The sequence below is a fragment of the Candoia aspera genome, chromosome 5, assembly GCF_035149785.1.
Source record: "Candoia aspera isolate rCanAsp1 chromosome 5, rCanAsp1.hap2, whole genome shotgun sequence".
Taxonomy (NCBI): domain Eukaryota; kingdom Metazoa; phylum Chordata; class Lepidosauria; order Squamata; family Boidae; genus Candoia; species Candoia aspera.
The window spans coordinates 56,944,469-56,970,397 of NC_086157.1; the positions used below are offsets into that span (position 1 = coordinate 56,944,469).

At 37.8% G+C, this 25,929-nt stretch overlaps 2 protein-coding genes across 9 annotated transcripts in view; one reads left to right on the forward strand and one right to left on the reverse strand.

The window, feature by feature from the left end:
* The window catches only part of KDM6A (lysine demethylase 6A), a 166,726-nt gene extending 159,484 nt beyond the window's left edge, over positions 1-7,242 (forward strand). For all 8 annotated transcript variants that reach the window (XM_063305265.1, XM_063305268.1, XM_063305267.1 and 5 more), the window contains one exon: positions 5,546-7,242. In XM_063305265.1, the coding sequence (XP_063161335.1) occupies positions 5,546-5,575 (30 nt within the window). In that variant the 3' untranslated portion in view covers positions 5,576-7,242. The remainder of the gene's footprint in view (positions 1-5,545) is intronic.
* Positions 7,243-18,111: 10,869 nt separating this feature from the next.
* DIPK2B (divergent protein kinase domain 2B) overlaps positions 18,112-25,929 on the reverse strand; it is a 30,905-nt gene continuing 23,087 nt past the window's right edge. Inside the window, exons 3-5 of the mRNA XM_063304399.1 lie at positions 23,860-24,033; positions 20,595-20,883; positions 18,112-18,970 (exon numbers count right to left, since the gene is read on the reverse strand). Of these exons, the coding sequence (XP_063160469.1) occupies positions 18,630-18,970; positions 20,595-20,883; positions 23,860-24,033 (804 nt within the window). The 3' untranslated portion in view covers positions 18,112-18,629. The remainder of the gene's footprint in view (positions 18,971-20,594; positions 20,884-23,859; positions 24,034-25,929) is intronic.

Consider the following 25,929-nt stretch of genomic DNA (forward strand, 5'->3'; position numbering starts at 1 on the left):
AGCTTACTCTCTTGAAACCCTTTCCTCTCCAAGCTCTCTGCAAGGGGGTTCAGGCAAAGGAGAGATTGCCTATAGAAATTGCTTGCTTTTTTCCTCCCCTCCCTGCCCTCACAGAGCAGAGAGATTGAATAGGAAGGGATTGCAAAACAGTAAACAGTTTGCATAACACACCTGCGGCTCCCAGTCCTGGGCTGCTGGCGCATCATACTGCTTTTGATGCGCATAAGACAGTAAGCAGGCACGTGAGCATTCCAAAAGGCGGGGGAGTGGTTGGGAGGCAAACAAAAGTTGAAGGTGCAAAACTGAGTACAGTAGTGTCTCTTTCCAGCCGGAAAGTTGCAGTCGTAGGATTTCCCACTTAGTGACTGCTTCGCTTAGCAGCAGAGTTGCCAGTCGTAATTAGGGTTGTTAAGCAAGGACTACCTGCAATCTCATTCAGCAGTCTTAGACAACAGTTGACAAGAAATTTGTTCTCTTTTTTCTCTTCACACATCATGAAACTGGCCTGACTCAATCAGCTGAATATTGGCTGTGTTCCCCTTGCTCCATAGAAAAATATTTGCCAAAGTATTTTTAGATTCTGAATGTTCCCCATGTCCTGACTCAACCAGTAGCCTTTTTCCCATGGAAGTAACATAGCAGAAAATTAGAGAATTTGTAGATGTAAGCACTGCAGGTATCTTGGAGATCATCTAGCCCAACTTTCTACCCATTGCAAGAATCCACTACTACAGCATCCCCAACAAATGGCTATACAAATCCTTTTAACACGGCCCCCCAAGAGTGAAGAAAGGATCCTGTTCATTGTTGAAAAACATTTCCTGTTAGGGTCTTTTTTATGTGTCCAACCAAAAACTACTTTATCATTTAAACCCATTGTTTCTTATCTGTCTTCTGGAACAACTCTGAACAATTCTGTTCCATGTCTCCTTTCAGTCTTCTCATCTCCAGACTAAGCATACCCAGTTTCTTCCAACTATTCCTTACAATTTTTTCCTTTCAGTCATCTGATCATCTTAGTAACTTTCTTCTGAACAATTTTTAGTTTTCAGTGTTCTTCCTTTATGCAATGTCCAGAGCCATTTGTAGTGTTCTGCATGAGGTCTGTCTGATGCAGAATACAGAGGAAAGTTGACTTCTCTTGATCTTGCCAGTAAAATAAAACATTGTGGTGCACAACTTGACACTTTCCTCCAACTTGACTCACAGCAGTCAGTTACAACTGTTCAGCCAGGTGTATATCCAGCCGGATACACATGGTAAACTAGTTCAGCTCACATTTTATCATTTTCTCTGCTGGAATCTTATGAAATGCTTTGCTAAAGTAGTAATATACCATGTCCACTACACCATGTCCACTACATCCCATAGTCATCTAAACTTGTCACCCTATGAAAAGGAAATCAGATTGATTTGGTACAATTTATTAATAAACCCATGGCAGCTCCTACTATGCAGTGCATTCTTTTCTAAATGTTGATAGACCAACTGCTAAATAATCCATTCCAAAGTTTTGCTTAGTTTTGACATTAAGTTGATTGGTCCATAGTTACCAAGCTCTTTTGTTTTCCTTTGTTGAAAGTATGAACAATATTTGTCTTCTCCAGTCATTTGGCACTATGCCTCACCTCCATTATTTCTCAAAAATCATAGAAAGTGGCTCCAAGATGAAATCTTGTAACTTCCTGTAATGTAATTGGTTTGATCCTGGAGACTTAAACTCATTCATGTTAGCCATGTGCTCCCTATCCATCTCTTTTCTTACCTTGGGTTATCACTCCCTCTTTTTGGCAGTAGTTTAGCTTAAGTTTATTTCAACACAGTTCCCCTTCGGGGAGAAGATCCAAAATTAAGAGAGCTCTGTCTTCTCCCTGTCATCTATTACAGTCCTACCATCTTCTTCTAGTAGTAGTCCCACCCCTTTCTTTTTCTACTGACATTACAAAAAAAGCTCTTTCTGTTGCTCTTAGGTGATATCAGTGACTTGCTGATAAACTCCTTGGTGATTATGCCACCTTCCATTTCCTATAGATGTCCATTTCAACTTTTGGCTTAGTCAGAAGCTCCCTTTGCTGCCCTCCATTTTTCTTCCTCATTCAGATGGTGTGCAGTTGTACTTCCAATATTTTATTTTGGGAAGTCCCCAACTTTCCAATGCTCCCTTTGACCCAAAGGATTCTGTCCATGAGATTCCATCTAATGAAATTAACTGTTTTGAAATCTAATGTGCATATATGCTGCAATTTCTCTTTTAGTAGTATCTTAAATCCCAAGATGTAGTCATTTCTGCCCAGAGTTCCTAGTGCTTTTACTTATTCAACCAGCTCTTTCCTATTGCTTAGGACAGGTTCTAGGAAAGCAGATCCTTTTATCTTCAACATTCTGGAAAATTAAATAGCAACATTACTTAGGAATTTTGGGGACCTTGCAGTCTTGACAAAGTTCCTTGTCTGGGTAATTAAACTCTCCTATTTATTACTCCTATTTATTTATTATGCCTCTTCTCTCTGAAAATTCTTGAAATTTTTTGTAATTTTGAAATTACCCAAATCTTCTGCTTGACAGTCAATAGCATATGTCCACAATAATATATTTGGGTTTTTTTTCCCCCTTTCCTTGTAGTTGTATACAAATGCTTTCAAAGGGACCCCATTCTCAGATTTCTGGATCTCAATGCATGTGTGCACTTCTTTCACAAGTAGTACCATTTCTTCTCCCATGTTTGTCTGTCTACTCCTTTTGAATAAGTCATAACTTTCAATTCTTTCAATGCACTCATGAGTTTCATCCAACTAGTTTCAGTAATGCCTACTAAATTATATTGGCTTCCCTTCATTATGATTTTTGTTTGTTCTCCATACTCTGCATTTGTATCACTGGAATTCTTGGGTCATGTGACTTGGCCTATTCTTTCCTATATTTATGTGTTCATTATTGGGTGCTTCCATATTCTACATACCGTTCAGTCCTGTTCTCAGTACTTTATTATTTCCCCTCGTCTCCTTTCCCCATACAGTTCAGATTATAGAACTCTGGATTAGGTTTGCAAGGCATCTTCCCAGTGTATTTTCCCCAGTTTTCATTACATGGCAGTCCATCTCTTACCAGGAGTTCTTCACCTTGAAAATATTCCATTATCACCACCTGTAATTCCAGCATCCTTATCCTCCTGTCAAGTGCTCCATAATACTTTGTAGGTGTCTTTAAGGCAATGTGTGGCTATATCATTTTTCCCCACATGAATATGTAGGAAGGGATGAGCCTTGGAATTCTTATTTTCCATTAGGAAAGCAGCAGACTTCTGTTTATAGCCTGTCCAACAAGTAAACTTCAGTCCCTCTCAGTGGGGAGTCTCCAATACTATCGCCCATCACTGTCCCCTCTTCAGGGCAGAGGCAAGAGCTTCAATGCCTCTAGAGTCCAATTTCTTAGTCCTTGAATCTTGAGGCAGTTGCTCTTCATCTTGGGGCCAGAAAACTTTTTCCGCTGAGACCCTGGAATATATTGTGAAACTTCAGAGCACAGAAGCTCTTCTTGACTGACTTGGGCCTTTTCTCCATCTCTCAGTCCTATCAATTGGTTTTCTTTATTATCTTCTGGGAAGTAATTTTATGCTATTGCCCTTCTGCAAGTACTCTTTGTGTCTAGTTTAAGATGTTGCTATCTTCCTGGGGATGGGCAATTTTGTCAATTGAAAATGAAAAACAAGTTCTGTATTCCCTCTGCTTCAAGCACTTGGCTTTAAATCTGAACTTTTTCTAATTTGCTTAAGTGTAAGTTTCAGTGATTTCCACCATCCCCTTTACTTATATGGATCTTTCAAAATAATTTCTTGCAGTAATTCAAGTCATTTCTGAACTCTTAAGAATAAAATTTCAAGCAGGCAGGGAACCAGAGAGGAGAGAGGCAAAAAAGCTGAGAGCTCTGTTTGCTTACATGTGAAAAGTTAGGAAGATTATGTAAGTTTGAAGGATATGTGTCTCTAAATGAACTGAAGCAAATGAATAAAAAGTTAATGATTATGGGGATGAGAGAAACTGTGAACTCTTTAGAATCCTGCATTAACACATAATCCCGCAATACGCTGACCTACAGTGTGAACTGAGCTTCATCAAAGTCCTATTAATACATAAAGAGATTCTGGTTAGAAAAACAACACATTAAGCCAATATTCACTGCTTGTTTTGGGAAAAGTAGATGAAACTTTTTAGAAGTGATGGTACCCTATGTAGCAGATTTCAGCCTAATGTTTCATTACCTGTTGATCAACCCCACATTTTGGCTTGGAGGCATTTTGTTCCATTATTCTTTCCAAAACTGCTTGAACTCATTTATATATTTGGGCTGTCTTCCATAAACTGCTCATTTCAGGTCCTGCCCAAATCTTGAATTAAAATTAAGGCTTGGACTCAGTCATTCCAAAATGCAAAATTTCTTTTGCTTTGTGTGTCAAGATTTTTGTCATGCTGTGTGATCCACATTAGTTTAAGCTTTAGCTCATGGATAGATACCGTTCTGGTACAATTCAGAATCAATTTTCTCAATGATGGTAAGCTATTCAAGTCCTGAGGCTACAAAGTAGCCTCAAACCATAGTTTTCCCACTGTCGTGCCTCACAGTTGGGATGAGGTTCTTATTTTCTCCAAACACTATGTTTCTCATTCATGTCAGAAAGTATCATTTTCATCTCCTGTGTCCACAGAACATGGTTCCAATAGCCTGCTGGATCATTCAGCAGTGATTTCCCGCCTGGTATCATCCCATGTACATCAATCTGGTAGCTTTCAGAACTTTTTGGCATTACCCTGGAGTTTTCTTTGGCCTCCTGGAGTATTGTACACCTTGCTCACCTTGTGATTTTTGTTGAAGTACTGGTCCTGGGAAGAGTAATAGTGGGGTTACATTTTCTCCATTTGTACACTGTCAGACAGACTGGACTGATGGAGACCATAGTCATTGACTATGGTTTTGTATCTCTTTCCAGTCGTATGGGTATTGACAATATGTTTTTTTGAGCTCTGTGGAGATCTCATTTAATTGGAGCACAGTTCACTTCCATAAGTCTATCAAGAAGAGCATACTTTGATGGTGACAACCAAAATATGCATGTGTCTCATGGAGTAGGGCTCCTCAGACTTGCATCTGATGGCCATCTCATAAATTAGAACACCTGACCCAACTTACCCTTTAGGAGCTGATTATCCTTTTTCCAGCAAAGATAATGTGTTCAGTAAAAACATGTCACAGTACGATACACTGTTTTGTGTGTTCTTTGTTTAACCAGATTCTGTTAATAGGTTTTAGATGAAGGTCTAATTGCATTATGGGTTATAAAAGTGCAGGACTGCAGATAGTTCCAAGAGGTTCATAAACTTTTTCACCACTGAAATTGCAAAGTGTTTTGAAAAGCTGCAGTGGAACAGCATCCAGAATAGATTTTCAAAAAATACTATAGGTCAGGTCAGTATCATCTGTATGGACTGGACACTTGCCATATATCAGGGTTTGTTTTTTAAGGTAAATGCGATGTATTTTCTCTTTTCAGGCACCTCCATTGCCATCATCTTCATCTTGACATATTTCCAAGGACATTTACATAAAACCTTTTCTGATATTCAGGAAGTGACCCAGTTCTGCACCATGGATTTTTGTAGCGATCCCATAAGGCTCCTGGCTGAAAGCTGTGTCTATGCAACCTTCCAAGTGTGGAGTGTCAACCAACTGGACAGGAGAGAGCACAGCTCCTACTCCAGAATTTTAAAAAACAGAAAGCTCATTCAGCTGAATTGAAAAAAAAAATCCCATGTTTTGTATATATCTGACAAAACTGGCAACATTATACAGACTGCTGACTTGAAGACCACCTTTTTTCTATTTCTCTGTTTCTGGGCTGATGAATTGGTTTCATCAATTTCCTTACCCTACTCCCCTTCAAAGATTTTTTTCCTTCTTCTTGGAAAAGTACTGGCTTAGCTGGTCCTTTCTATGTAAGGTAGTTAGAATTTTACATCTTTCTTTGGGCTACTTTTTTTTTTAATGTGAAACTTAGGTGATACTTTTTTTTCTACTGCTTTTATGTTATTCTGTCTTGTTTTGAAACCATGATGGTTACTTTTTGTTTCCTAAATAAAATTTTAAAAAATTAACAGCCAAGTCACAAAGATAAATGGGTTGCACATAGACTAAAGAATAAACTTCAGATTTGTGATTTTGTTTCTAATCTTGATGTAAATTTACACTATTTATAAATACATATTTATTGCTTGAAAATATTTGTGAATGGAATGCTGTTATTTTTTCCAGATTACCTGCCATTGAAATTTTAAGGAGTTCTGTAATTTCAAACACTACTCCTATTACATTTTCTATATGTAAATAAAACTGCTTAGCATTGTACAGAAACTTTTATTAAAATTGTTTAATGTTTAAAGTTTTGTATTGTTTGAGTTTTAAAAAGATTATGTACATGGCCCAATTATTGTTGATTTTTTAAAAATCTGGTTATATATATTTTATATATACTCTTTTGCGTGTGTGTATATATATTATATATATATATAAATATAAATATATATAAAACTGAATATAAATATATGTATAAAGATTAGAGCCTAAAATTTTCTTGTTTTTAAGTTTTACATATATATGGTAGAATTGAGGTGTCTACTGTAAATATTGCTTACAAAAGTATGATTATTTTTAAATATATATATGGTATGTATCCTCAAGATATATGTCCTTCAGACTGATTTATTGTTAAATTGCACTTCCTGCAATGACAGACTAATAGCTGATGCCAAATTGTAGAAGTAATAAATGAAATAACCTAGTTAGCTCCAATGAAATATAACTTTAATGGGATTTTGAAGATTCAATTTAGGCACCTTGAAATTTAGTAAGTTATACAGGAACTAGTTTGAGAATGATATCTTTACCTAACCAAAATAAGAAATGTACATTCCAGTTGGGTTTTTTAGCAAGCATATGGCTACATTGTCTTAAGTACAAATCATGCTATATTTTTGCTTATTATGTAATTCAAATCACTGATAAATTTTTAAAGCATTAGTGTCCTTTAGGGCATGTTCTTTGTTTAAAATTACTGATAGTATTTCTTTTTATCCAGTTGCTCCCATACTGCTTCAGCTGTCACATGAAAACCCATTAAATTGAAATCCAAATTCTTTATTCATCCCAGTGGATTAGTTTACTGATTCATAAACTTCTGCATTGAACTGATAATTGTTAAGTTCCATAAATGTATTACATTTGATGTTGTTGAAAGAAATAATCAGATTTGTTGAAATAATGGTTCTTACATTGTTTTCAGCAGATCGTGCCTCCAGAAGGATAAGAGGAAAATCAGAAATTATCCTAAGACCAGAAACAGGTTCAAAACAGAGTTACCTTATGATAGTACTTCAGATAATAATAATTTCAGAATCCACCTAATACAGAGCAAACACTTTCGAGTAAGGTGCTTGAATGGAACTGGTACTTACCTTAGCCCTACAGATATGGTTTGTACTATTCAATAAGTAAACTGAAATTTGCATTATCTGCTAATGGAAACAAAGATGGTTTTTATCAAATGCCCCAGAGCAGAACTGTTTACTTGGCAAGGGAGAATTCTTACTGCCTTAGTACTTCCTGTGTTTTTCATTTGATGTGATAACAGAATCAGTTTACAAAGTGAGCAGAGGACTAACGTAGTGTTTATTCTGCATACCTCCAATGAAGACGCTATTGTGCTTCAGTGATAAAATCCTATAGGTGAAATACCCCTTCAGGTAGAAAGTGTCCCTTTGTTCACATAGAATTATAGCACAACCTTACAGACATTTGACCCAAGCAATAGTAGGTATATTCCATAGTCACAGACGATACCAAATAACTACTGTGTTGCAGATTCACCATTGCTTTTTTTACCCATTCCACACACTCCACTTATTTTTAGGATTGAAATAAAAACAAAACTAATATAAACATAAAATAATAGATTTTGTGAGGTAACAGAATGGAGCAATCTAAAACCTGTGCTTTTTCAGGAAAAAAAATAATGTATATTTGTTCTGAGATAAAACTATAGATCCCTCACTATTGAATATAACACAGTGTTTAACTTCCATAACCTGCATGAAATGATATACCCAAAATAAAAAACCTTATGCATAATATGAATCTAACTAAAATTTCCTGTGAATATCTGATTTCTAATAGGTAGCTCTTAAGATGAGTTTGCAAGGCCTGTCTTTTTTAAAGACAAGATCCAGGAAAAGAAATTTGAGGATCTGATCATTTGTGCTGTTTTAGCAGCGGAAGGCATGCATAACATTAAATACCAACATTCTGCAATCAGGTCAATGTGTATCTTCATAAAATAATTTGCAAATAAACATGACATTTACTTTGGCAGTGTATAGAGCCAGGGAGGTAGCCTTGAAATAAATATTCAGAAACTGTTACGTAAGCAAAAAGGACAAAATAATTCCCTAAGTCCTGCGAACAGAGATAAATTAAAAGACTCAGGTTGGCCCCTCCCTGATTCACTGGGGTATAAGAGGGAGGACAGAAAAAGCACAGCCCAACTTGCAAGCTTTGTTATTACAACCTGCCAATAAACTAGTTCTAATCTTCCTGTGGAGTTGATTTTCAAGCCTGGTCTACCTTGTGGGGTTGACAGGCATTCTGCCAAGAATGCAAATAAATTGGTGTTGCTGGATTTCTCCACTGCTTTAAATTGTTCTAGGAAATTACCCTACTTCACTCTAGAAAGGAGCAGTTTGTTTCCATGTTCTTAATATCTTATCTAGGTTTTGTCCACAGGCCATGCTTCTACTAGCTTCTCATCTGCTGTCACATATGTTCTTTGCAGGTATCTCCATCATCTCCTGTTTGTGAAGTAGGCCTGTGAGGTCCATCCTCACTTAGGCCTAAGAAGTTCAGTGCGCCATAAATTGAATCCTGTAAGGGATAGAGATTACTCAGGTTTGAGGAGTTGCCTTGTATATGAAAAATATCCATCTTTGTTCACAAATTCAAATGAAAGAACTTGATTTTACTGTAGAGAGTACCTGGGTTAATGTAAATTCAGAAGCACATAAAACTATTTGATTTTACTATCACCCAATAAATAATATATGGGTGATGCCTTTCTAAAAGCAAATTGCAGATCTTTCAAAGTCTAAAGTAATGACTTTAATTACTGCAACATTGGTTGGCAGACTAGAAAGTCAAACATGGCCCTTCCAGGAAATTCCTGACTTAGCTTAATGACAACTTCATCCTTCAAAGAGTAGTGGTATGTCAGGAGGATCAGCTGTCTTTGATCTATTACTATTTAATAGTTTTAGTTGAGAAAATTGAATATAAGAACTTTGGGGAGAAATGACTTTAATACTGAGGTTCTTGATGTAAGAGAAAGTAAAAGAGTGGTTAAGCCTTTTTATTTATTTAAATTAATTTATATGGCCACCCATCTCACAAATGTGACTGTTAGTTTGGACTTAAAAGCCACACATTTTAATGAATTCAAAGTAGTGATAAGGTAAGGGGAAAATGAGCACGAAATGATAGGGGTTCTTAAAGAGAGATTAACAACGATCAATCCCATTGAGGAAAAAATGGAGGATAGAAGAAAATGATGATGGGGCTGCACAAGATCAAAGACATACAGAAGAAGTTGACTAGCCCAGAACTGAAGAGTTGGTTTCAAGAAAGGAAAAGCTCAAAATAAGCTGAAATTAAAAAAAGGATACCAAGTGTATCAAAACAAAATCAGTATTGCAGCTAACTGATGAAGAAGGCAAATGTATGCCTTGCCATTAAAGCCATGCTAACACTCAAATCACTCAACTAATTTTTGGGCTGCCTAATGAACACTTAGGTCAATTTATTATGATGTGCTTTGCAAAGCATAATCCACAAAGAGCATTCCCAGCTTATGATGTTCAACTAACCATGTGTCTCATTGCAGATAATCTGCCACCAAGAAAACCAGAGTATTTGATTAGTTTCACTTTTCTTATAATCAGTTGAATCAATTCTGAGTAGAAACTTCTTGGACGTTTGCACTCATACAGGTGCAGACATGGAAAAGTTTTCTAACCACTACCTCCTTTTATGGCATAGTTGCAACCAAAGATATTAATAGAAACCAGGGAGTTGGACTATTCAAACTTTACTGAAATTGCAAGCAAGCAGTTAAATATGGAATTAATTGTTGTAAATGACAAGTGCAGAGGTGAGAAAGAAAAGCCCTTCATAGTTAAAGCAAAAGTAAATTACCAAGATACAGGCTCAGGCTGGGTGGTCATCCTTTGTTAATTCCCAGCAAAGCAAGTTGCAGGTACAGAAAACAAGTAGGGTGCAAGTTGCACATGTGACTAGAGTACAAGCAAGGACGGAGTGCCCTGCAGACTAGCTAAAACACAGTGCCTTTTATTTTTTTGTATCCAGGCTGCTGATTCCACCTTTCCTCCTCCTGATTTTCTGATAAACTCTTTATTTTGCCTGCTGCTTTTCTCCCAGAATGATTTCTTTGGCAGCCCTCACCTCAGGATTGGTTATTTGCTGTGTAACATGTCCACTTCAGGCAACTCAGTAATTTTCAGAGAGTAGGGGTAAATTTTATCCTGCTGAGCTGTAGTTTTCACCCCATTTCCTGTACCCATCCTTGAAATTCTGTAGACTTTTAGCTGTTAGTGGTTTCCTGTTTCTCATCAGCTAGCGCAGAGAGAATTGCAATTTCTAGCTTTGCAGGTTTAGAGAGGTATGCAGTAGTTTCAGTTCCAAGATGGGCTGAACCAACAGTATAAAACAGCACAGCAAACCAATGCAACTTACAAACGTTCAAATCCAATATCAAAGTTTTCCAACTTCTTCGAGAAATCCTGGAGAATTGGTGAAGTGCCAGATAACTGGAAGAGAACAAATGTCCCTAACTTTGAAAAGGAGCAAAAGGAGGATCCAGCAAATAGAAGAGCTAACAGTCTGGTATCAATAGCTGGGAGGATCCTAGAGCAGGTAATTAAAGAGCTTGGTCTGTAAACACCTTGAAGACACTGCAGTCTTCACTAGATATCAGTATCAATTTACCACGAACAAACCTTGCCTAATCTCATCTTTATTAGGATATTCCCTAATAGATTATGGAAATGCTGTAGACATAATACATCTTGATCTTATTTCACAAAATCCCTCCATGACATGCTGATAAGCAAACTAGTTAAGTATGGCTGGATGGCATGGTTATTAAGCAAATAGGTAGCTGGCTTGAAAATTGTATTCAAAGAGTTTGCTAATGGTTCTCATCAAATTGGAGAAGAGTATTAAAAAGGATCCTACACGATCAGTTCTGAGTCATATTTTCATTAATGATTTGGATGAAGAGGTCTAAGAGGATGCTAGTCAGACTTTGCAGATGAAACAAACTTCTGTAAGTTTGCTAATAGCCTGGAAGACTGATTTTTAAAAAAATTAATACAGTGAAAATTGGGCTGAAAATAGCAATGTAACTTAATGGAGAGAACTGCAAAGTTTTCACATAGAAACAAAAAACAACAAAAACAGGTATAGAATGGTGGATACCTGGCTTGGTTAGTATCTGCAAAAAAGTTTTTCGAATAGTAGTCAATTGTAAACAATATGAGCCAGCAGTACAATGGGGTGGGGGGGAGCAGATGCAATTTTAGGCTGCAGAAGTATTTCCAAATCACTGGAAGTAATCACTGTACTGTATTCTTTCATTACTCAACCTCTGCCTTGATCACTATGTCCAGATCTGGGTGCAACACTTAAAATATAGAAAAATCAGAACAGAGGATCAGACAAGGGCAACGGAGGTGATCGGAGAGCTAGAAACTCTTCAGATGCCTGAAAGAACATAAAATAGGAATTCTATCTCATTCTAGAGTACAGGACATGGAATAATAGTTTTCAGTTACAGGAAAGCAGATTCCAATTGAAGTTTAAAAACAAAAAACACCAAAATTGTTTAACACTGGAACCAATGAGCCAGATAAATTATGATTTCTCCTTCATTGGATGTTTTTGCATAGGGGCTGGACAGCTGTCTGTCAGGGATGCTTTATTTTGAATTCCTGCACTGAGAAGGATTGGACCCAGTGGCTTAAATGGTCTCTTCCAGCTGTATAATTCTGTGTCTGGCGTTAGCATGGTGGCTTTGGGATGGAATTTAGCTCATTGACCTGAATCTCATTGCTTCACCATGATATTCATGAATTATAAAAGTCTAATTATTTTGTACTTTGATTTCTTGTATTCCATAGTACCTTGTGCAATTACTTGATTTTTTTTTTATTTCAAAACTTCTCTTCCATCTTTTTGCTGCTGAGTTTTTTAAGAGTTCACAAATTAAGGTTAAATCAGGAATACAAAACCACTGAAGTGTGATATAATGGGTAAGGGGCATGGATGGGAGGGGGGAGACCCAGGTTCAGCCACAGAAGGTCACTGGGTGGCTATGGGCTAGTCATTCTCAGCCATGTAGGGCTGTTGTTTGGAGGAGAGAACACTATGACCACCGCCTTGAACCCCTGAATAAAAGGCAGGGTTTGTACAGTATGTATGTATGTGTATGTTATGTATGCATAAATGTATGTATGAATGAATAAATAAGCTTTTCTTAGATGGGATGTAAATCAGTTGAAAGCATTTTGAAATAAAACCTATCTACTACTTACCAAAAAGGGTCAACTTGTCCTCCATTACACTTGGGGATCAAAGATTTGATATATCCCATAACTACTCAGACTGACTTGCTTAGCAATACTGTGTTTTGTGTCAAGATCATTTATGAACTAGTGAACAGACTATCCTTTTAAAAATGGTGCTACATGGGATCCTCCTTCGCTCTAAAGATCCCTCAAGGCCACTGGAACCTTGAATTAGGTTGCCACATGCTCATGGTTCAAAATCCATCTCAAGACAGCACTTGCATTATATCAACATGTTTATTATAAAACTGCAAACGTTCAAGTTTTAATGAATTCTTTTTCAGGCAAGAAAATTATTTTTAAAAAATAGAAGAGAGGAAAGAAACTTGGTGAGTGCTCAAATCCTGTGTGCACTTGTCCTAATCTTAGATAGGATGTGGGAGTAGTTGGCAGATACACTGGGTCCTATAAGATCCAGACGTTGGCTTGCGTTTGTTATTTAACAATAATTATGACCCATTGTGTTATTGTGTTAGAGTCTGGATGGCAACCAAGCATAGAAATAATAATATATTTATTGTATATAATATTATTGTATATTTATTATATACATACAGTACACACACACACACACAGATCTATCTACCAGTATACCAGACAGCTGAAAAAAGGGCATTGGAAGAATATCTGAAGGACAGCGAAGAAGATGCACTGAAGCTAGTATACCATGAAGGCTTACTGAATACCAAAGAGACCGAAGTGGCCTATAAGAAAGATCAAATGAAGAATAGAAATAGAAAATAGAAAAGAGACATGGCAAGGCAAATTATTACATGGCCACTACATAAAAAAAAAACTAGCAGGCAAAGCAGATATCAACAAGACCTGGCAATGGCTGAGAGCAGGAAAATTGAAAGAAACGGCTAATTCTGGCTGCACAAGACCAAGCCTTAAGAACAAATTCACATAAAGCCAGGTTGAGAAGACAGCAACAGACAGCAAATACCGTCTCTGCAAAGAAGCTATAGAAACTGGGCCACCTATTTAGCTGCTGCAAGAAGATCACACAGACTGATTACAAACAATGGCATGACAAAAGAGCAATGGTGCATTGGAATATCTGCAAGAAATACCATTTGCCTGCAAGCAAGAGCTGGTGGGAGCACAAAATAGACAAAGTAATAAAAAATGAAGAAGCTAAAGTGCTTCAGGACTTTAGAATTCAAATAGACAAGTTTCTGCCACACAGCACCCCAGACTTAACAATTGTTGATAAGAAAGACAAAAAAAGTCTGGCTAGTGGACATTGAAATACTTGGAGACAATAGAAGAGAACTGGAGAAAATCACAAAATATAAAAACCTGCAAATAGAAGTAGGACAACTATGGCAAAAGAAAGCAAAGATAGTACCAACAGTGATAGGCATCTTGCATGCAATTCCAAAACATCTGGAGCACCACTTGAACACCATCGGCATTGACAAAATCACCATCAGTCAATTGCAAAAGGCAGCTTTACTTGGAACAGCTTACATCCTGCGACTGATACCTTTAATATTATTAAACAACATCTGCCTGTCCCAGGTCCCTGGCAAGGACTCCATAGGTGGACAAAAATGCCAAATCCAGTCTAAACATCTGGCTGGCTATGCGACCAACCATAATAATATTAAAAGTCAGTGAACAGTATTCAAAATTCCTATGATGACCCCTTAGAAACAATCAGGGTCAAAGATACATAGGAAAATACTGATTTTAGGTGCTTGTGGAATGCGAGGACTAGAGCCAATTGGACTCTGGGAGAAAGCTGTTCCAAAGAGTAGGGGGACCACTGAGAAGGGCTGTCATCTGGTTCACACCCAAATTACCTCTCGAGGGGAAACTCTCAACAGGCCCACTCTATATTATCATACCGGACAGATTCAGTTCAATTGTTGCATCCTGGTACTGTGCTAAACAGGGCTTTTAAGGAAATGGCCAGCACTTCGACCCGGAAGCCTACTGGTAGTCAGTGCAGCAGCCTGAAAATTGGTGTTATTCTATGCTAGTGTGATTGAGCTACCAGCGATCTATCCACCATGTTTTGTACCAGCTGCAGCTTCTGAGTCATCTGCAAAGGTACCCCCAGTTGAGCACATTGCAATAGTCCAACTAAGTGGCAATCAAGTGTGACTGACCATCATCAGTAAGACTTACAAATCCTGTTCAGATGAAGGAAGACCCCCCCCCCCCAAAGTTGTTCTGCTCTATTGGAAAAAGAATGATTCCATTCTACAGTGACATACGGGTTCCTCTGTAGACCAAACCCTCAAGAGACACGAACCAAACAATCTACATTAATGGGATTGGAGAAAAGTTTAGATATTATGGTCCATAAAAAGAACCAGCAGAAACCAAATTGGATAGAATTTGGTTGAGACGGTATCAAGGAAGTTTGAGTGGTATACAAACCTCTTTTTTCCAGTATAGAAACTCTCAGGGTCTACATGAAATAGAAATGTGCTGTGTTTTGACCCTGCCCCCCGAAATGCACTAGGTCTCAGAAGATCTGTCAAATCCTTCGTGGTAGGTTGTAATTTAGCAGAACCAAAACCTAAGACATTTTGCATCTTCCAATTTCCACTGAGAGAAAATCCAGCAGGGTCTTAGGGGCGAATGCCACAAGGCTGGCACACCTCAACTCTCCTCATGGCTTGTGTGCCACTCTTTCCAGCACCTTGCTTCCCCTGCCTCCCCTTATGCCACACCTGAAGCTGAAGTCATAGGTGTTGGCTATCCAACTGGCCCTTGCCTGCCAATATTGCTAGTGTCCTCCTTTCCCTGCCTTCCCGTAGCTGCTGCCATGCGCTGACACCAACGTCCTTGACTTTTTCTCACTCCCAAAATGAAAGCTCTCTGTTTCTGCCCTCATTCTCCGGAATAACATTCCCTACAGATTCAGACAAGTCCCACTCCTGATAAGGTTTCACAAATATCTGGCTGTTTCAGGGGGCTCTGGGAGCTGCTTGTGATTTCTTATTCTTTGTGGAGTGAGAGGGTGGGTAATCATTACTTTGTACTCTTGATGCTATTAGAGATAATGTGACTGTTTCCTTTTCTTTGTTTTAATCTTGTCAGTGTATAAGAGTGTAAGATGCTCAGTGCTGGATGTGATTGAGCAGTATATAACCCTTATTAATGTATGTTTTGGTCTGGACACTGACCACCACAAACTAGCTATTCCATCCATAGAACAGGCACAAAATGCCTTGCACATCCCTAAGAAACCATTGCTGAACAAGCTATATTTTGTTGTTTTGCAGCTGGAAAATCGATAGTTGTGCTGACTATGAGAGAAAAAGAAAACCAATCATATTAGTCTGATATTACTATTACTAATTACTGATATTGGATTCATAATTCTGAATGTACAGTATTTTTTGAACTCTTACTTTTTTCATTATCTACCAGATGTTAGCTATATGCTCTCAGATGCCTCTGCCTATTCTGAATCCAATACCAGTAATTAGTAATAGTAATATCAGAATCCTGATTACTATTAGTCTCATATCACTATTGATTCAAATTTAAAAAAAAACACACAACGGAGTGCTACTTTTCAAAAGCTTCAATGGGCAAAGTGGTTTTAAGTGAGAGGCAGCAGCATCCACAGGGGGGTTCAGAATCTGCAAGATGGCAGACACAGTATTATGACTAAAGCCTTCCCCTTTGATGTGTGTAGTGATGTTGCAAGCAAGTAGAAAAGGGCAGCCCTTGGATCACCACACTGCACTCCACCAGCTTGCCAGTTTTGACACATGCCCCTGTGGACATCTCTGGGGACAGGATCTTCCAGGGAAGATTATATTGTACAGCCTGGAAAGGAATTTTACATTTTCAGTGCTCAACCTTAATCCCTAGCTAGTGGTATAACATTCGGGAAATTTATTTTTATCTAGTATACTTCCTGACTTTGAAATGTATTTGGCTGGCATTAAATAAAACAGCTTCAGTTTTACAGAGCTATTTTTTCAAGACTGCATTATTATTATGCTTTTAGGGGATAGCAGTCAGACTTTTTATTTTTTTAAGATGGTGCCAAGGCTGGGTGTGTTGAAGAGCAGGTCCCATTGATAGTTTGTTTTTAGTATGTTGCAGCAGGATGGGAGTTTGGAGAGTTTGGAGAGTTGGATGAAGAGGTGGTTGAGTTTTTGTGGATTTGGACTTTTCCCCCACTGGACCTGGTGGGTGCTGTTTTTTATCAACCCCATGCGATTTGTTTCCCTCATTAAGCTGAGTTGTGATTTGGGACAGAATTACATGTGGCACCGGGGACTCACCAGTCAAGATTCAGGCTGGGATATGGGACTAAAGACTTGGGGGTTCAACAGGACCAGTCTGCTCTACCCAAGAATGTTTTTCTGAGAAGTCAAGCCCCCTTTTCAAACCAGCGAGATATTTACATCATATAATTGTCTCCGAATTCTGAAGAGCACTAATTTTAGCATGCTTCATGCTTTCCCCACAGCAGTTTTGGAGGGCTGATATATAAAAGTTCCCTATCAGCTAAGAGGCCCTGTGCCCCTGTGGACAATGGGCTATTGAAACTATAGCTCACTTTCTGCTATATTGTACCCTGTATAAGGAACCCAAGGCCTAGAACTTTGGGCCAGTCACTCTCTCTCGGCCCCTGATGCCCGCCTCGGGCGATAAGCCAGTCAGGCAATTTCTGTTGCAACCAATGGATCAACATTCGGTTGATCCCCCCAAAAAAGGACCCTGCACATGTGGGGAAAACACTAGGAAGGGGGAAAAAAGTATCCTAGGACCCGCTTTATAACTCCTTACCTGGTAAAACACCTAGGAAATTCTGAGCTTTTTTATGTACAGTTGTTGTCATCAGATCAGTATGATTTAGCTTCCTTGAACATAGCCAAATTCTGTTATACTCCATGTAAAATGAGACATACCTTGACTGCCCACTGATGAATCCACCACCAATTGCAACACTCTTATCCTGTTTTGTTTTTATTTTATTTTTAATGTGTTTTATTTGTAACTGTGACCTGAGACCATAATAAAAAGAGCTCTCTCTCTCTTGCTCTCTTCAATACTTAAGCTAATATTGAAGTGTTTCCATGTGTGTGCTGTCTCTTTCCCATCTTCCAGAAGAGCAGGACTCAGAAATTTCCTTTCCATACTTTTTATGATGGGAAGAAATTATTTCTTATCAGAACTTGAAACCACATTTGATACATTTCAAATGTTAATAGATAAACAACACATGTATTATCTAATATTTTAAAAAGGAAGAAAAGAATAAGAAGAGCCCTGGAAATATGTAATAATAGAAGAACTGAAGGACATCTAGACAGATTGCTAAAATTCCTCTTCCCTGCTCCCCACTGCCTTTGAAAAAGAACTATTTCAAATATGAAGATTATGGCACTGCTGCAGATCAAGTGTAGTTTTATCCTTCTGATGTGGGGTTTTGTGGGTTTTTTTTACTATTTTTATAGATAGAATGGGGAGGCTGCTATCCTGAGTGGAATAAATGATCTTGCATAAATCATTTGGAATATAATCTACAGTTGTTTTGAATGGTTGAATAGAATGGATAGGAAGCAGGAAATGCTTTAAGAAAGGATCAATGTATCTTTGAAAAGATGTTGGCTCTCCAAACCACCTTGAGAGAAATACATCTTCTTGAAGTAATTCAGTAAGTAGAAATAAATACGAAATGATAGAATAAGACCAATAATACGTAGCTTTGACATATATAATCACATGGATACTACAGTTCTAACTTTGTGAGCCAAATAGCCATAGAGTTTTAATCCGGAAGACAGTGAATGTCCAGTACAAATGCAGTGCTCATATTCTGAAGAATTTGCTGGGTGAGTCCATTCTTCTAACTTCCATTGCAGAAGAAACATATAGTTTATAGCACCAACATTTCAAGAAAATATTATTTTAGACTTTTGTGCTATATTTGCAGTCAGGATATCGGTAAACAAAGCGGGAATCACAAATCTGCAGAGGTTTCAAAATATCTACAAGCAGTTGAGTGGCTGTGATAATCTCTTGGTCAGTAAGAAAACTGTCTGCACAGATATTCAGAGCACTGTCAATCTTCTCCTGCAGAGGTGATTGGAATTTTTCTTTTAAGAGGTTAGGCAAAAGCTTTTCACATACCATGATGAGGCTCTGGCTTTCCTTGATGGAACTACAGGAGGGGAGCACAGATTCACAATCCGCAGCCAAACAGCTAAATATATCCTTGTATTTTTGTTGTTTGTTCATCAAGTCTCTGCCTATTAAAAAGCAATGAAAAAATTTGCTTGCAAACATAATTATATTGTTGTTATATTTACTAGGTTAGCCAATACTCAACTTTCTATGGGTAAAGCATAGAGAAATTTAAAATACAAAAATAATAGTAACATTATGATAATACAAGTGCATTGAATAAAACTGAAATAAATCAGAAACAAAGAGTAAAAGCAATGCAGTACAAAATAACACTAAAAGCAACAAATACATAAAGCAATACAAAGATCTAAAGGCACTCAAAAGTTCTTAAACCGACTTTGGCTTCCGGTGAGAACATAGTAGTCTGAACAGCTGTGCTTGTGGGCTGACAATGCGGCAACTTTTTGGGCTCAGGCAGGTTTTTCCTGAAGCTCAGGAGTGTTTTGCCGGAGAAAGGAAAACACTTGGAATTACCCCATCTGTCCTCAGAAAGGCTGCTTGCAGCCAGAAAATCGCAGCAGCATTCATGATCGACTGGTAACAGCAGCCAGGAGGCTGGGGTGTCATCATTTCCAAACCGAGCTGTAGCCTTAAAGGGACATTAAGACCAGCCACCCCATTTCTAAATCACCCAATTTATTTTTCTTTTAAGTATATGTACCCTAAGAGAGGCTTTTTACAGCAAGGAGAAACACATTCTCTTGGTGCTTATCGTTATTTTTGTGATTAATTTCTTTTTAAAAAACATTCTTTTTAAATTTTGGATTTTGCTTCCCATCCAAATATTAAGGAAGGTTGAGTGTATGTAATTGTCTCCCTGTTATTTTTGTACAGAATTTGAAGATTTTCGTATTTTCCTATATGTTGAATCTGCTGTTTTGAACTTTCAGCTTTCTGTTGCTCTTTCCCTGGGGAACTGCCTGTTATCATACTTTCACTTCTGTAAACACATTTTGGAATTTTTCTATTATCTCCCACTTTTGCTAGTTAAGTACCTAGGGGGCACCATAACTTACTGCGTGAGACATGGACGATTTCAACCAGATTTTCTTGGATTTTCGTCAAGACCTTAAACAGATTCTTTTTGATTCCTGTCAAGTTTTATGCAAAGTATTCTGGACATTGCGAAAAACATGAGGTCTAAAATGTGTCATCTGGCTGGGGATGTCATGGAAGAAATTGAAGAGCTTAACAATGATAGAAATGTTTCTTCTAATAGCGAGATTGGGGCTTCTGTTGAAATGCTAGATGAAGATTGCATGGTCAAGTTGAAGAAATTAAAGGGACAGATCGAGTTGCAGGCCATAAGTGAAATTGATTTTCTGATGGAATGTTATGGAAAAGAAGGGGTTATTATGTATGGGAGACTTTCGGTTGAGAAGTCGGTGTTTTTAAGGGGAGCAGCTGGGCTGTCTTGATTTCTTTATGAAAAAAGCTCTGTGTATTGTGGGGATATGTAAATGTTGTGGTTTATTTTGAAGTAGGGTAAGGGTTTAAGAATATTTATTTGGATTGCTTCTAGGGCTTTGACTTCATCTTTAATGATTTGGATTAAAATTAATAAGGTATAATAATAAATGTTTGGTTTTAGGCTTAATATGATTAAAATTATTATAATTGTTGTATTATTAATTATAATGCCTCCTAACCTGTTGTGACATATTATTCAAAGATACATCTGAGTACCTTCTTGTTTGTCAATGACTCCTAGCATGCTGGCATCCTGGATAAAGAGTTGTCCATTGTTGAAAACACCAAATGTGTCAGCATCAACATGAGTAAAGTAGAAGAAATAGTTCAGGTCATTATTCATCATGAAATCAATAATAGTGAGGAGCTGAAGAGCTAGATCTGCTGTCACAACAGAAGATGAGCCATAAAATTCCTTCAGAGGTCTAGTACTTGTTGTTACTATTAAACGGCCACAGGATCCCAAGTATTTTGGAAAGGGCCATCCTTCTGCTCCAGGAAAAATCTGCCAAAGAAAGGAAATGTGAAATGTATCCATAGTGACATTGGGAGGTGGGGGTGGGGGTGGGGGGAGAGATACTAAGATCTAATAATGAAGATCAGCTACTGCAGAATCAAGCAGTCAAGCCCTCTGCTTATAACAGCCCCAGGGTTTAAACCTTACATCTCTTACTTCAGTTAAGACTTCCTGACACTTGCTTAGCTAATAGCTTGCCTGGTTCCACTCTTTCTCCTTCTGACTTCCCAACTTCAGCCCTCACATAAAAATGCCTTTGGTGGTTGCCAACTACTCTAGAGTGATGAGAAATTTAAAGAACAAAAATCAATGCGTAATAATTCTGTAAAAAAAAGTATCTGTTCCCTTTCAGATTTTTCCCCCATTTCTTTGATACAGAATGTTATCAGAGCTTCAGAGGTAGGAAGGAAGAGAGTGAACAAATAGCATCAAAGTTTAGTACTTGTTTCATATTTCGTAAACAAAGTCATCCAACATATGATGTGACACAGTGAAAAAGTAATTGCTCCCTTAGATTCAGTGGCTGGTTATACTACCTTCAGCTGTATTAATGCTTCCCATAGTTGATGATCAATATCTTGACATCATTGTGACCCATTCCTGCAAGCAAACTGCTTCAAGTGATGTTGAAGATTTTTCTAGCATGAGTTATTCAATCAAAGCAAATATTTGTAGCTCAGGGTTGAACTGTGGAGTCCTTGGTGCTCTCTGAGCCTTGTTGTTTTCTTGCAGATGTTTCGCACTGAAGATGTTGCCTAGTCTGGCAATGAAATGTCTGCAAGAAAACAACAAGGCTCAGAGAGCACCAAGGACTCCACATGAGTTGTTCATTTTTGTTCCTGCCACAATATTTCTATTGGTTTTAATTCTGGACTTTGATTCATCCAACCAAAATGTTGAATTTGTTCATTTTCATCCATTCTCTTGTAGTCTTACTTGCATATCTGGGATCACTGTCTTGCTACATGACTCATTTGCAGCTGTCAGTCAGCTGAAGGACAGATGAGCTGATATTGTTTTGTAGAATTCTCTGATAGAAAGCAGAACTCTTTTTCTTTAAAAGTTGGCAAGTTGTCCAGGTCCTGAGGCAGCAAAATGATCCTCAAGCAACAACACTACCATGTCCGTGCTTGACAAATTATATACGATTCTTATTGTAGAATGCAGTGTTTGGCTTTGTCAGACATAAAACACCCATACAGCCTAAAAAGTTCCACTTGCGTCTCATCTACCCATAAATGTTCAGAAGACTAGATAGTCATCCAGATGCTTCCTGGCAAACGAGGTAAGCATCTATCTTCTTAGTCAGCCATGGCTTCCAGTTTGCTATTCTCTCAAGAATCCTGTTTTTACCTAGCATTTTTATGATTATGGAATTACAAATACTCTAGTCATCTGTAGATTCCTGAATGTTCAGGGTGGTTTTTATTTGTTTGTTTCTTTATGGGGTTGACTTTCTGGGCAATTTTATGCTGTGCATTTGAGCTGATTTTGATAGGACAATTTTGGGAAGATCCACTATTGTCCCAAATCTTTCCCACTTCAGGACCATGTCTCTTATTATGGATCAATGAAGCCTTAGAGTTTTGGAAATGGTTTTGTAACCTTTTACAGACTGATAGGCCTCAATTAAATTCTATAGAGGTCTTCAGATATTTCTTCTGTAGTAGTATGGTATTTCTCTAGTACCTATGAGGGAAGCCAAAATTTGTGAGATTCATGTAGGGCAAGGCTGACCCATATTTGTCCTGATTATTAATGAATACTTGTCTAAGGTAGGTATCTTTTAAACTGAATTGACTGACCTAGGGGGCAACTGCATGTTGATTAACTTGGTTTATGAAATAAAGCAAGCAATTGCCAAGTGTTGCTGTTATTTTTTCACTCAGACTCCCTTTATATATCAGTAGGACCCACATGAAACTCTCATAACACTGAGTGGCAAAGATCTCCAAAATTCCAAAATTGTAAAAGGGAACAAATAGAATTTCACAAAATTGTATGAATCAGTGTACCATAAGGACATGGTAGAAAAGAATGACTTCCAAGGATTAAAAAGGTATGGAGTGGTATAGTGAATGGTATTGATGTAGACAGATTTAGTTTTCCTTTTGTTTTCTCTTATATCCTGCTTTTAATTTCTTTTGATTATTACTTAAACTTTTTCTGAGCATAACACTGTTTAGCCCAGAAAGGACTAGTGTGATGGCTATGCATGGACGGATGTATAAGAACCTGTCTCCCTCTGCAAATAGAAGTTCCAGAAAAAAGATTTCATCCAGGCCACAGCAGAAAAATAAAACCCTTCCCTTATTCCAAGGATCCCTGGTGACTGAAACAGTTGTTCATCAGTGTACGTATTGAATAAAAATGCTTCTGCTGCTTTTCATAGTGTTAAATGTGTTTTTTTATATATGGAAATAATTTAACAACTTCCATTTCCAGGCAAGAGCCAGGTAACCATATATGGTTGGCTCCGCCCTTTACAATATGACTTGTACATTAGCTAATACAGATTTAAGCACAGATCCAGCCATTTAAGTTAAAAAGAGCATTTGTGTCAGTTTAACTCAGTGCATGGACATGATTTAACACAGATTCCCCAGTTTGGGGCCCAAATGTTGCTGAACTACAGCATTGATTGCCTCCACTCATTGGCCATACTGGCTGCATACTGAAAATTGTATATCTGATATCTAAGAACTCAAACTTGGTTGAGGAAGCCTGAACGTTTCAAGGGCCAAAGTAAGTGGGGCTTAATCACACAAATGATTAGCACAAAACACAAAAAGTGGCCACTTTTAAGTGCTACAAAAAGCCTAGAATCTCATGTCCTATAGGAATTCTCTGGATCCAGCAGAAGGGTTATCCAACCTATCCATAATTTTTCTCATCCCTCAAAGTGAGCTGAAATGCGGCTTCAGAAGGATGATTTATATTATATGAAGGCAGATGCCATTATACCTGTAACATAATGGGATGTGTGTTAACAGACAGCATGTAGAGGAGACGCAGTTTATCCCTGTCTGTGAAATGGTCCATATAGACACTACCAGCATCTGGCACTTCAGCATATCGCCGCACTATTCGGTCCAACAGTCTCTGTGATGGACAGTGAAGCATTGGTGTACGGAGGCCCTAAAAAAAAATGTGGACAAGCATAGTCTTTTCTCTGCTTTTATCACAAGGACTTGGATAAAATCAGATTGTTTGTTACTTATTTCCCTTTTGAACGTTCTGGAATAGATTTTGAAAATGACCACCTCTGCATTAATTCAATACCAGGTGGTCCTCGTTTAATGACCACTTGTTCAGTGACTGTTTGAACTTATGACAGCACTGAACTAGTGGTAGCTATGGCCAGACCTCATATTTATGGCCGTTGCAGTGTCTCCATGATCGTGTGATCATGATTTGTGACCTTCCTTGCAGGCTTCCCACAAGAAAAGTTAATGGGGAAGCCAGCAGGAAGTCAGAATTTGTGGTCACATGAGATCCTCACTTAACAACAGCAACCAGGACTGCCAGAACTGCCATCACTAAGGGGCATGGTCACATGGTTTTTTTGACTTAGGACCGCATCACTTAATGACAATGTTTCTGGTCCCAATTAGCATAATTAAATGAGGACCACCTGTAAAACATTGAAAGGATGACTATAGGATGGTGCTTGTGTTATCCTACTAATTATAGTAAAAAGAGCAAGTGTGCCATACTAACATGTCTATAAAAAAAGTATGAATATGAGAAACAGGCATAACATTTACAAGGATGAGATTTTTCCAACTGATAGCTCACCAGATCATTTGCCTCAGACCCCAAACTTTTACCAGTTGAATGATTTCATCCCTCTCAACCAAATTCAATTGTTGAGTCTATAGGGATTGGAAATTATGTGAATTTAATTTTTATTCATTTTCTCATGTTATTGGCAACATGTCTTGTTCAGTTTCTTATCAGTTCACATGTACAGTACAGCCTTTCAAAAAGTCAGCATAAATATTCATATAAGTTTGTCTGCATTTAATACATTTTCCTAATGTAAAGTTAATTAATGTTCCACAATAAAAGACATTTTTATCATGTTCTACCAATATATACATTTTTGTGTGCAGTTTTTTCTTACTATACACATTCATAAATTATGCAAAAGTACACAAAAATTATCTATGTAAAAGAATGCAAGTTGCCATATTTTTTCTCCCAGAAATCATTACAGAAAACTTTTTTTTTCTTTTCCTTTAAGAAACTTAAGTGGAAAGTCTGAAACTCAGTTCCACAATATGTTACAAGTAGGAAGTAGAATCAGCTTCCCATGGAAAAGGATCATCCACAATTCAATGGTTTTTATATACAGAGGCAACAACAGATTAATCAGTTAGCTAAATGGCACCAACTTGTTCAAAGGCAGTTTGTTGCTGAGTAACTGTTTTTGGATAATCACATGACAGGTGTATTACTATCACACCTGTCTGAATTTCCTAGATATCCAATTAATTCCTGTAAGAAATGGGATTGGAAGGATTTTAGTTAATAGTCAGGATACTCAACAGGACAGGGATCAGAAAAACCTGCTTTCTCTTTCTTGGGATCACAGATTGCTGGTAGTTAGCAGAAGCCAATGATTGGCAGGACCAAAACCCAAAGCATTTGGCCATTCTCTTTTCTTCCTTCTGTCACCCTGTTGTCTTTTTTCTTTACTACCACCTCCTTCTCTGTCTTTTATTTCTTCTCACCTAACAAATTTCTGGGAGTGGGCAGATGGCTTTCATCTGGGGCTTTGAACTTAAACAGTATGGCTTGTGTATATTAATGAAGAGAAATGTGGGTTATGGTTGATATATGTGGAATCCTGATACAAGTTCATCACTCCCCAACATTTCACAAATGAAAACTTTCTAACATTCTCTTGTTTTTACATCAAAGACCATTGCATGAGATAACTTATCTCAATTCCATTACCATTTCCTTAGACCTGAATCAAGTATAGGGCGAGCAGTGATCAGTAAACATTGGCTGGTGGGAACAACTATT